At 45.5% G+C, this 13,295-nt stretch overlaps 1 protein-coding gene across 2 annotated transcripts in view; it reads right to left on the bottom strand.

Moving 5' to 3' along the window:
- The window catches only part of SREBF2 (sterol regulatory element binding transcription factor 2), a 64,454-nt gene that overhangs the window by 22,228 nt on the left and 28,931 nt on the right, over positions 1–13,295 (bottom strand). Inside the window, exons 5-9 of one of the 2 annotated variants that reach the window (XM_042247805.1) lie at positions 12,423–12,644; positions 11,316–11,430; positions 10,935–11,134; positions 968–1,157; positions 174–355 (exon numbers count right to left, since the gene is read on the bottom strand). In XM_042247805.1, coding sequence (XP_042103739.1) covers positions 174–355; positions 968–1,157; positions 10,935–11,134; positions 11,316–11,430; positions 12,423–12,644 — 909 coding nt within the window. The remainder of the gene's footprint in view (positions 1–173; positions 356–967; positions 1,158–10,934; positions 11,135–11,315; positions 11,431–12,422; positions 12,645–13,295) is intronic. The other variant, XM_027968156.2, reaches the window with a different exon arrangement.

Raw genomic sequence — 13,295 nt, 5'->3', positions numbered from 1 at the left:
GAGGCCACACTTGGGAAACTAGGGTCAACGCTCTTCTCCTTTCCCATCATGCAATGGGTATGACACCCAAACCTTCCTTCCTGTACCTTTAAGAAGAGAGGACCCTGAAGAAGAGGGACAGAGGATGCCCACGCTCTGAGCATGACGGTCTCTGAGCCCATGCCCAGACTCACCCGGGCGAGGTCCAGGTCCGCCTGCTTCCGGTGCCTCCAGAAGGTGACTGAGGAGCGTGAGTGCGGCCGGATCACTGGCTCCCCGTGAACCAGCAGCTTCACAAAGACGCTCAGCACAATCACGCCGTTCACCAGCCATAGGAGAAGCGTTGGCATCATCCAGTCGAGCCAGCCCCTGGAGCCTATGGAGAAGCGTCTCAGCTGAGCCCATGAGGAAGGGCCCACGCACCCACCCAGGGCAGCCCTGGGGGCACTGCAGGGCACCTGACCCACCCCTCAGGTTAAAGGAAGCAGCCTCCTCCCTCATGTTTGAAACAAATGTGATTGCTTCATTTAGTAACAATGTCTAAGTGCTTAGAGCACAAATAAATACATGCAATTAATCCACACTGTAGAAAATCTGGGACAACTCCACAGCCTCGATGGGAGCCCTGGAGCCCTTGTCACCATGGCGCGGCAGAATGCCACACAAATCTTTGCTGGCCAAGGCAGGGCTCGCAGCTGGTTTAACGACTCAGGCAGCAAGACCACATCCTCCTCCAAACAGGCACACCCCCAAACCCCAATTACAGCTGAGCAGGGTCCTGATTTGTTTCGCTATTTCTGATTGAACTTAGGTTTGTCCTGTTACTTGTACATGCAACTGATGCTGGACACTATCAGAAGCAAGCAGGTGGGGCCCACTGTGAAAGCCCTTTGGGACCTGGTGACAAGCCAAGTGGGTTGCAAGTAGGGCCGCCTTCTGCCACAGTAGCCCACTCGTGCCCGGGTGGCCCAAGGCGCCCTCCACCTACCTGACTCGAGTGATAGCATGCTACGGCCAGGGCCTGAGTGCGGGTGCTGGTCTGCATCGTGGGCACCCCCCCACTGCAGCAGAGCGGTCAAGGGGTTAAAGGAGAGGCAGAGGAAGGTGAGGACACACAGCAGGATGCGGGAGCGGTCCACCATGCCCAGCGCGACCGGAGAGTCTGGCTCATCTTTGACCTTCGAAACAGGGGGCCGCGAGGCGAGAAGGAAGACTGCAGTGAGTTTTTATAGCATTTTACTTTTTATATATCGGAATCGGGACTCTGAGATTTAAATTCAAGACCATGAAGCTGGATGGGAATAAACTCAGGAGGGAACTAAGAGGTTCACGCCTCTCCCACTGCTGCTCAGACACGGGGCCCTCGCCTAAGGGGGAGGGCCCACCTGGGAGAAGAATGCATTCTAAAGACCGGAGGGAGAGGGGCCCTGCTGTTACCACAGTGCTCCGACACAAAAGAGAACACCCTGAGGGATTCTGCTTCTGTGTAATTCCACAACAGGCAAGCTGATCTAAAGCGACTGAAGGCAAAATCAGAAGTTAACTCTGCGCCTGGAGAGGTATGGGTGAACTTCCTGCAAAAGTGTACATTCATGGGAGATGAATATGTTCTGTATCATTTTTTTAAAAACCTAGAAAGGATTTACTCATTTATTGTTATTTTTTAGTTAAAGTATAATTGACCTACAAACATTATGTTGGTTCCAGGTACACAACACAGTGCTTGGACTATTTTCATACATGACACTATCTCTACAATAAATCTAGCTGCCATCTGTCACCAGACAAAATTATCACAACATTACTGACTATTTTCCCCATGTTGTAAAGCTCTTCCCTCTGACTGATTTATTTTTTTATCTGGAAGTCTGTATCTCTAAGTCTCCCCCTCCTATTTCACTCACCCTCCCACACCCCTCCCCTCTGGCAATTACCCATTTGTTATCTTTATCTAAGCATCTGCTTCTGTTTTGTACTTTTTTTCTTTTTAAGATTCCATATATAAGTGAAATTCTTAAAGAGATGGGAATACCAGGCTGCAAGGAGATCCAACCAGTCCATTCTGAAGGAGTTCAACCCTGGGATTTCTTTGGAAGGAATGATGCTAAAGCTGAAACTCCAGTACTTTGGCCACCTCATGAGAAGAGTTGACTCATTGGAAAAAACTCTGATGCTGGGAGGGATCGGGGGCAGGAGGAGAAGGGGGCGACCGAGGATTAGATGGCTGGATCACATCACGGACTCGATGGACTTGAGTCTGAGTGAACTCCGGGAGACGGTGATGAACAGGGAGGCCTGGTGTGCTGCGATTCTTGGGGTCACAAAGAGTCGGACACGACTGAGCGACTGAACTGAACTGAACTGAACTGAATACCAGATCATCTGACCTGTCTCTTGAGAAACCTACATGGAACAACAGACTGGTTCCAAATTGGGAAAGGAGTACGTCAAGGCTGTATATTGTCACCCTGCTTATTTAACATATGCTGGAAGAAGCACAGCTGGATCAAGATTGCCGGGAAAAATATAAATAACCTCAGATATGCAGATGACACCACCCTTACGGCAGAAAGAGAAGAGGAACTAAACAGCCTCTTGATGAAAGTGAAAGAGGAGAGTGAAAAAGTTGGCTTACAGCGCAACATTCAGAAAACGAAGATCATGGCATCTGGTCCCATCACTTCATGGGAAATAGATGGGGGAACAGTGGAAACAGTGCCAGACTTTACTTTGGGGGGGCTCCAAAATCACTGCAGATGGTGATTGCAGGCATGAAATTAAAAGACGCTTACTCCTTGGAAGGAAAGTTATAACCAACCTAGGTAGCATATTGAAAAGCAGAGACATTACTTTGTCAACAAAGGTCCATCTAGTCAAGGCTATGGTTTTTCCAGTGATCATGTATGGATGTGAGAGTTGGACGGTGAAGAAAGCTGAGCACAGAAGAATTGATGCTTTTGAACTGTGGTGTCGGAGAAGACTCTTTAGAGTCCCTTGGACTGCAAGGCGATCCAACCAGTCCATTCTAAAGGAGATCAGTCCTGGGTGTTCATTGGAAGGACTGATGTTGAAGCTGAAACTCCAAGAGATACCCCACGCCCTACGTAAGAGAAACCCAAGAAAGATGGTAGGTGTTGCAAGAGGGCATCAGAGGGCAGACACACTGAAACCATACTCACAGAAAACCAGTCAATCTAATCACACTAGGACCACAGCCTTGTCTAACTCAATGAAACTAAGCCATGCCCATGGGGTAAACCAAGATGGGCGGGTCATGGTGGAGAGGTCTGACAGAATGTGGTCCACTGGAGAAGGGAATGGCAAACCACTTCAGTATTCTTGCCTTGAGAACCCCATGAACAGTATGAAAAGGCAAAATGATAGGATACCAAAGAGGAACTCCCCAGGTCAGTAGGTGCCCAATATGCTACTGGAGATCAATGGAGAAAAAACTCTAGAAAGAATGAAGGGATGGAGCCAAAGCAAAAACAATACACAGCTGTGGATATGACTAGTGATAGAAGCAAGATCCGATGCTGTAAAGAGCAATATTGCATAGGAACCTGGAATGTCAGGTCCATGAATCAAGGCAAATTGGAAGTGGTCAAACGAGATGGCAAGGGTGAACATCGACATTCTAGGAATCAGCGAACTAAAATGGACTGGAATGGGTGAATTTAACTCAGATGACCATTATATCTACTACTGCGGGCAGGAATCCCTCAGAAGAAATGGAGTAGCCATCATGGTCAACAAAAGAGTCCGAAATGCAGTACTTGGATGCAATCTCAAAAACGACAGAATGATCTCTGTTTGTCTCCAAGGCAAACCATTCAATATCACAGTAATCCAAGTCTATGCCCCAACCAGTAGCACCGAAGAAGCTGAAGTCGAACGGTTCTATGAAGACCTACAAGACCTTTTAGAACTAACACCCTAAAAAGGCGTTCTTTTCATTATAGGAGACTGGAATGCAAAAGTAGGAAGTCAAGAAACACCTGGAGTAACGGGCAAATTTGGCCTTGGAATGCAGAATGAAGCAGGGCAAAGACTAATAAGAGTTTTGCCAAGAAAATGCACTGGTCATAGCAAACACCCTCTTCCAATAACACAAGAGAAGACCCTATACATGGACATCACCAGATGGGCAACACCGAAATCAGACTGATTATATTCTTTGCAGCCAAAGATGGAGAAGCTCTATACAGTCAACAAAAACAAGACCAGGAGCTGACTGTGGCTCAGATCATGAACTCCTTATTGCCAAATTCAGACTTAAATTAAAGAAAGTAGGGAAAACCGCTAGACCATTCAGGTATGACCTAAATCAAATCCGTTATGATTATACAGTAGAAGTGAGAAATAGATTTAAGGGCCTAGATCTGATAGATAGAGTGCCTGATGAACTATAGAATGAGGTTTGTGACACTGTACAGGAAACAGGGATCAAGACTATCCCCATGCAAAAGAAATGCAAAAAAGCAAAATGGCTGTCTGGGGAGGCCTTACAAATAGCTGTGAAAAGAAGAGAGGTGAAAAGCACAGGAGGAAAGGGAAGATATAAGCATCTGAATGCAAAGTTCCAAAGAATAGCAAGAAGAGATAAGAAAGCCTTCTTCAGCGATCAATGCAAAGAAATAGAGGAAAGAACAGAATGGGAAAGACTAGAGATCTCTTTAAGAAAACTAGAGATACCAAGGCAACATTTCATGCAAAGATGGGCTCGATAAAGGACAGAAATGGTATGGACCTAACAGAAGCAGAAGATATTAAGAAGAGGTGGCAAGAATACACGGAAGAACTGTACAAAAAAGATCTTCGCGACCCAGATAATCACGATGGCGTGATCACTAATCTAGAGCCAGACATCTGGAATGTGAAGTCAAGTGGGCCTTAGAAAGCATCACTACGAACAAAGCTAGTGGAGGTGATGGAATTCCAGTTGAGCTATTTCAAATCCTGAAAGATGATGCTGTGAAAGTGCTGCACTCAATATGCCAGCAAATTTGGAAAACTCAGCAGTGGCCACAGGACTGGAAAAGGTCAGTTTTCATCCCAATCCCAAAGAAAGGCAATGCCAAAGAATGCTCAAACTACCGCACAATTGCACTCATCTCACACGCTAGTAAAGTAATGCTCAAAATCCTCCAAGCCAGGCTTCAGCAATACGTGAACCGTGAACTTCCTGATGTTCAAGCTGGTTTTAGAAAAGGCAGAGGAACCAGAGATCAAATTGCCAACATCTGCTGGATCATGGAAAAAGCAAGAGAGTTCCAGAAAAACATCTATTTCTGCTTTATTGACTATGCCAAAGCCTTTGACTGTGTGGATCACAATAAACTGTCAAAAATTCTGAAAGAGATGGGAATACCAGACCACCTAACCTGTCTCTTGAGAAATCTGTATGCAGGTCAGGAAGCAACAGTTAGAACTGGACATGGAACAACAGACTGGTTCCAAATAGGAAAAGGAGTACATCAAGGCTGTATATTGTCACCCTGCTTATTTAACTTATATGCAGAGTACATCATGAGAAATGCTGGACTGAAGAAACACAAGCTGGAATCAAAATTGCCGGGAGAAATATCAATAACCTCAGATATGCAGATGACACCACCCTTATGGCAGAAAGTGAAGAGGAACTAAAAAGCCTCTTGATGAAAGTGAAAGAGGAGAGTGAAAAAGTTGGCTTAAAGCTCAACATTCAGAAAATAAAGATCATGGCATCTGGTCCCATCACTTCATGGGAAATAGACGGGGACACAGTGGAAACAGTGTCAGACTTTCCTTTTTTGTGCTCCAACATCACTGCAGATGGTGACTGCAGCCATGAAATTAAGAGACACTTACTCCTTGGAAGAATAGTTATGACCAACCTAGATAGCATATTCAAAAGCAGAGACATTACTTTGCCGACTAAGGTCCGTCTAGTCAAGGCTATAGTTTTCCAGTAGTCATGTATGGATGTGAGACTTGGACTGTGAAGAAGGCTGAGCGCCGAAGAATTGATGCTTTTGAACTGTGGTGTTGGAGAAGACTCTTGAGAGTCCCTTGGACTGCAAGGAGATCCAACCAGTCCATTCTGAAGATCAACCCTGGGATTTCTTTGGAAGGAATGATGCTAAAGCTGAAGCTCCAGTACTTTGGGCACCTCATGCGAAGAGTTGACTCATTGGAAAAGACTTTGATGCTGGGAGGGATTGGGGGCAGGAGAAGGGGACGACAGAGGATGAGATGGCTGCATGGCATCACTGACTCGATGGATGTGCGCCTGAGTGAACTCTGGGAGTTGGTGATGGACAGGGAGGCCTGGCGTGCTGTGATTCATTGGGTCGCAAAGAATCGGACACGACTGAGCGACTTAACTGAACTGAACTGAACTGGCCATCTCATGCGAAGAGTTGACTCACTGGAAAAGACCCTAATGCTGGGAAAGATTAGGGGCAGGAGAAGAAGGGGACGACAGAGGATGAGATGGCTGGATGGCATCACCAACTCGATGGACATGGGTTTGGGTAGACTCCGGGAGTTGGTGATGTACAGGCAGGGAGGCCTGGTGTGCTGTGATTCATGGGGTCACAAAGAGTTGGACACAACTGAGCAACTGAACTGTTAAGTGAAATTATGTGTGGTAAGCTTTCTCTGACTCATTTCACTTAGCATAACAGCCTCTAGGATCATACGGGTTGTCACGAAATTTCATTCTTTTTTATTGCTTTTTTTCTTCAGAAAAATAGCCAGAAGTGGAACTGCTGAATTGGACGGTAATTGTCTTTTAAACTTTTTGAGGAACCTCCATACTACTTTCCATAATGGCTGCACCAACTGACATTCCCACAACAGCTGGGTGAGGGTTCCCTTCTCTCCAAATCCTTGCCAACACCTGTCATTCTCTGACTAACTTCACTTTAGTATAATACCCTCTAGGTCCATCCACAGTGTTGCAAATGGTAAGAGTTCATTATTTTTAATGGCTAATATTTCATTGCATGTATACCACATCTTCTTTACCCATCCATCTATTTATAGGCACTTAGGTGGCTTCCATACCTTGACTATTGTGAATAAGGCTGCAATAAACACAAGAGTACATATATCTTTTCAAATTGGTATTTGTTTTCTTCAGAAAATACCCAGAAGAGGAACTGCTGAATTGGGTGGTAGTTCTACTTTAAACCTTTTTTTAGGAACCTCCCTCCATACTGCTTTCCATAGTGTGTGTGTTACTCACACAGTCGTGTCCGACTCTTTTCGGCCCCATGGACTGTAGCCCACCAGGCTCCTCTGTCCATGGGATTCTCCAGGCAAGAACATTGGAGTGGGTTGCCATTTCCTTCTCCAGGGGATGAAGCCAGGTCTCCCACCCTGCGGGCAGGTTCTTCACTGTCTGGGCCACCAGGGAAGCTTTCGAGAATGGCTGCACCAATTTACATTCCCACCAACAGTGCACTAGGGTTCTCTTCTCCACATTCTCACCAACACTTGTTATTTGTTGTCTTTTTGATAACAGCCACTCTGACAGGTGTGAGGTGGTATCTCACCATGGTTCTGATTTGCATTTCCCTGATGATTACTGGGAAGGAGCAGTGGCTGCTCCGACGCAGGAGGGCCAAGAGAAGCTACTCCACATTCAAGGTCAGGAGGGGCGGCTGTGAGGCGATACCCCTAGTCCAAGGTAAGGAGCAGTGGCTGAGCTTGGCTGGAGCAGCCGTGAAGAGATACCCCACGTCCAAGGTAAGAGAAACCCAAGTAAGACTGTAGGTGTTGTGAGAGGCATCAGAGGGCAGACACACTGAAACCATACTCACAGAAAACCAGTCAATCTAATCACACTAGGACCACAGCCTTGTCTAACTCAGTGTAACTAAGCCATGCCGTGCGGGGCCACCCAAGATGGGCAGGTCATGGTGGAGAGGTCTAACAGAATGTGGTCCACTGGAGAAGGGAATGGCAAACCACTTCAGTATTCTCGCCTTGAAAACCCCATGAACAGTATGAAAAGGCAAAATGATAGGATACTGAAAGAGGAACTCCACAGGTCAGTAGGTGCCCAATATGCTACTGGAGATCAGTGGAAAAATAACTCCAGAAAGAATGAAGGGATGGAGCCAAAGCAAACACGATACCCAGTTGTGGATGTGACTGGTGATAGAAGCAAGGTCCGATGCTGTTAAAGAGCAATACTGCATAGGAACCTGGAATGTTAGGTCCATGAGTCAAGGCATGTGAAGAGCTGACTCATTGGAAAAGACTCTGATGCTGGGACGGACTGGGGGCAGGAGAAGGGGATGACAGAGGATGAGATGGCTGGATGGCATCACCGACTCGAAGGAAATGAGTTTGGGTGAACTCCAGGAGTTAGTGACGTACAGGGAGGCCTGGTGTGCTGCAATTCATGGGGTCGCAAAGAGTCGGACACGACTGAGCAGCTACACTGAACTGAACTGATGATAACTGATGTTGAACCTTTTCATGAGCCTGTTAGCCATTTGTATGTCTTCTCTGGGAAAATGTTTGTGTCCTAGGTCCATTTTTAAATTGCTTATTCTTCCGATGTTGAATCCTCCAAGTTCTTTGCTTATTTTGGATATTAATCCCTTATCAGAGAAATACCATCTTCCATTCTGTAGGTGGTCCTTTTATTTTGCTGATAGTTTCTTTTGCTGCAAAAGCTTTTTAGTTTGCTGTTGTCCCATTTGTTTATTTTTGCTTTTGTTTCCCTTGCCTGAGGAGACATACTCAAAAAAATATTGCTGAGACAGGTAATAAAGAGCATACTGCCTGTTTTCTTCTGGGAGTTTTATGGTTTCAGGTCTTACATTTAAGTCCTTAATCTGTTCTGAGTTTATTTTTGTAGATGGTCTGAGAAAGTAGTACATCTGACTCTCTTGCATGGAGCTGTCCTGTTTTCCCAGCAGTATTTACTGATGAAGCCATCATTTCCCCCCTTTATATAGCCTCGCCTCCTTTGTCACAGGTTGACTGACCACATAAGTAGGTTTATTTCTGGGCTTTGTATTCTGTTCCATGGATCTATGTATCTGTTTTGTGCCAATACCATACTTTTTTGATTACTGAAATCAGGGAACCTGCTACCTCCAGCTCTACTGTTCTTTCTGAAGACTGTTTGGCTACTTGGGGTCCTGTGTGTTGCCATATAAATTTTAGGATTTTTTTTTTCTAGCTCTGTGAAAAATGTCCTTGGTATTTTAATAGGGATTGCACTGAATCTTGAGGAGTATGGTCATTTTAGCAGTATTAATTCTTGCAGTCTACAAGCACAATGTATGTTCCATCTATGTCCATCACATCACTGTCAGAGGTTTCTTTCATCAGTGTCTTACAGTTCTTTTAGTACAGGTCTTTTAGCTACTTAGTCAGCTTTATTCCTAGATATGTTATTCTTTCCGATGCAACTGCAAATGAGATAGTTTTCTTAATTTCTCTTTCTGGCACTTTGTTAGTATAGAAATGCAACCAATTTCTATATATTAATTTTATATCCTGCAATCTTGCTAAACTTATTAATCTAGTAGTTTTTTTGGTGGCATCTCTAGAATTTTCTATATATAGCATCATGCCATCTGCAAACAGTGACAGTTTTACTTCTTCCTTTTCAATTTGGATTCCTTTTAACTTCTTTTTTAGGATTTCCAATTCTATGTTGAATAAAGTGGCAAGAGTGGGCATCTTTGTCTTTTTTTCGGTGGGGGGGGTCATGCAGTGCAGCTTATGGTATCTTAGTTCATCGACCAGGGAGCAAACCTGGGCCACTGGCAGTGAAAGTGTCGAGTCCTAGCCACTGGACCACCAGGGAATTCCTCTGGGCATTTCTGTCTTCCACCTGATCTTAGAAAAAATACTTCCAGTTCTTTCCTCTATACCATGATTATCGTGAGTTACATAAGTGTACATATTTATTAAAACACTTATTGTGCAATACAGTAAAATAGGTGTATTTTATCACATATAAATTATACCTCCAAGTTGATTAAAGACCATACTTTAGTATGAACCTACTTTCAGAAGCTTACCTATTCTAAACCCACAACATTGTTTTCTCCCCATTTCACAGAACTGGAGGCAGAGGCTCTGCCGGCCTGGGGAACCAGACTGGAGTCGGCTCTCCTCCGACTCCCAGTGTGTACATACATGTCATTCCTTTTCAACGTTTTTAAGCCACTTGAAAATTTCTTCTAATGATTCAGACACTTAACCAATTCAAGGTATATGTCATATGGACTTGTGTTTCCAAACAGAATCACACTTATAAAATATTTCAAAAATACAGCTTCCTTAATAAAATTAAGCAGATGCTACAATAAATAGTCTGATCAGCAACTTATGGTAGAAGGAAACTTGTGCTTTTGAAGCCAGAAACTGCCAGTGTCAAAATACAGCACAAACCCCAGTGGTCTCCACAGGGTCCTAGGAAAATCATTAGGCTTGAGTCTCTTCTAACTAACTCCATTAAACAATTGCCATGGGCTTTCTTCCACAATTAAAGGCCCTTGGTAGGAATGTTATCTGTTAAGACTGCAAATTGTAATCATTTCCCAAAGAGGACCCAAAGGCAGCTTCATCCTAACCCAACTGAACAACCTCACAAAGCAGTCTTGCCAGGCTCATTACAGGCGAGGAAAGCAATGAGGCATCGCCACCAACTCCCAGCTCTGCCTGACAGCTGCTGTGTGTCCCCGTTCTGGACTTGGCCCTTATTTCTCTCTGATGGGCCCTTTCAGCAAAGACCAATAAAACCAGGGGCTGTCTCCCCACATAGAATCAGTCTTCTTTTTCTTTAGTTTTCAGTATGTGCCTAGTTTCACAGAATTCTTGCTCCTCTCCAGCCTGAGGCCTCTGAACACCTGTCCTGGACCTCTGTCTGCAATCTCCCCACTATTAACTACGAGAGATGGGAGAGATTCCCACGGTTAGGGATTTCCAAAGCTCATTACCTTTGCATCATCCAATAGAGGGCTTCCTGGCTCTGAGTCGATGGAGTAGGGGGAGAAGCCGGCCTGGGATCCTGAGTCGGAGGCCGGAGGCGACATCAGAAGGACATTCTGATTAAAGTCATCGATCTTCAAGTCCACGTCATTGTCCACCAGGCTGCCCAGGTCAATGCCCTTCAGGAGCTCTGTAAAGAAAACCCTGCCTGGCAAACGGTCGGTTTTATAACACTCAGCCTGGGCCAGGGCAGGGCTAGGAGGGATGCAGAGCCCCTGCTGCAGCTTCGCCCGTGGCGGCGCCTCGCACACATACCCATGGGCCTCCCCCACATACCCATGGGCCTCCCCAACCCAGCACAGGACCCCTCCTACAATGAGCACACTCACTGCTCTTCTGATTGGCCAGCTTCAGCACCATGTTCTCCTGGCGCAGTTTATGATTGACCTGCTGCAAGTATTTGATGTAGTCGATGGCCTTCCTCAGAACGCCAGACTTGTGCATCTGGGAAGGAAGACGGGTGAGAAACACAGCGGCATCAGACCAGCCTGCACAGTGAGGGCAGCAGAGGCCCAGAGCTCAGGTTCTAGAGTGGGAGGTCCTTGCTGGGTTCAGATCCTGATTCTTCCACTAACTAGCTGTGTAACGCAGGACAAGTTACTCAGCATCTCTGAACCTCACTTTTCCTCCTCTGTGAAATAGGGATAATGACAATATATGAGTCATAGGCTTGCCATGAGGGTTAAAAGAGATAATATGTGTAAAGAGCATAGCCTCTGGCCTGGCACACAGCAGCACTAAATATGAGCTGTTATTTCTACTTCTTGTAATAACCCTAGCACCAAAACAAACTTTAAGGAAAATAAGCGATAAAAAACCAGAGCACTGTTGGATGGTTATCTTAAATAAAGGTGTATCAGTACCTTTCAGGTTTGAGGGCTACCAAGAAAACTGTATTTTCTTTGAAAACAGAGGTAAAGATAAACAGATAATAGATTTAAAAATCTACATGGCAAAGCCAAAAGATACATTAATTGAAATACCAGAAATACATGAAAAATAAATTTCTTCTTATTTGTTCTTGGTCAAAGACCCAATCTACATTTTATCTCCTCCCTAAAAGGTTAAAATATTGCTAGCCATCCCTGAATATGATTAAACATTTGCCAAAAATGCCATCGGCTGACTAAGAGGTGCACGTGGTCCTGTACTTGGCCATCAGTGAGCAGCAGGGGCCTGTGACATGGTGGTTGTGGGGGGAGCGGTGAGTAGCCATCATTGCAGAGCAGAGTCAAAGGTCCAGGCAAGCTACTGCCTGGCCAACTCCCAACAGCTAACACTTTATAGAATTTCAAAACACCAAGATGCTTTAATAAGAAAGCACCTTTAACTATTCTTGCATTCACTCGCTTGGGCCTGGGTCTTCCCTAAATTCCCAGAGCAAAGACAGACAGAGGGGAGACAGGGCATGAGACAAAATTCTGCTTGACACCCACCTTGGCATCAGTCCCCATGACCAGGTCCTTCAACTCAATGATTTTGTCGTTGATGGAGGAGCGATACCGCTTCTCGATGATGTTGTGTGTCGTCCGCCTTTCTCCTTCCTTGGGAGGCTCGAGCTGCTTGACTCCCCCAGGGACCTGCTTAATGGGGACCTTCTCCTGTCCCATCATCACAGGCATCGTGGTCAGAATGGTCCCATTGCTGCCCACCAGGGTCTAGAACAGACACAAGGGCAGAATGATGGCCTGGTTAGCGTGAGGAAAGCAACCTCAGGACACGAACCCGCTGGCCCTGGCCATGTGGCATCACCTGAACATGCTTGGTGTGGTCTGATGCCCTGCTTGGGATCATCAAGTCTGGAAGCCCTGGGAGCCACGGTGTCTTGGGCACTGTGCCCTTTCAGAGTCACTGCTGGTTAGCCTGTGCCACAACAGCATCAGTGTGGGTCAACGCCAACCTTTGGTGTAAGGATGCCAGAGAATGTCTACTTTCTGCTTTGCTGTCAACCCGTCAGCCGCCTCTGAGCTCGCGTACAATACTGCACCAACCACAAAACTTTCTCCTGTGTGTGACACACTTTTCCTCTCACATGACGGAGAACTAACTTACTGGATTTCCTTATACAGTTTGACCATCAAAAACCTCAAGGGCAGAAGTGACGATCAGAGCCATTTTAATAAATAAACACACCAACTATGGAGGCATCCCCCTGTTTTCCCCTCAGATCTGCTTTTCTTTCTCTTGGTTTCTATTTTCACTAATTTTAGTTTTATTTTCTTCAACAAATGGCCTCAATATCCAAATGGCCAATGAGCAGATAAAACGCTTCTCAAATGCATGAGTCATCAAGAAATAATTCACAATCA

Source organism: Ovis aries, chromosome 3, assembly GCF_016772045.2.
Source record: "Ovis aries strain OAR_USU_Benz2616 breed Rambouillet chromosome 3, ARS-UI_Ramb_v3.0, whole genome shotgun sequence".
NCBI lineage: Eukaryota > Metazoa > Chordata > Mammalia > Artiodactyla > Bovidae > Ovis > Ovis aries.
The sequence above is the reverse complement of the archived record's forward strand: the minus strand, read 5'-3'. Positions and strand labels throughout refer to the sequence as shown.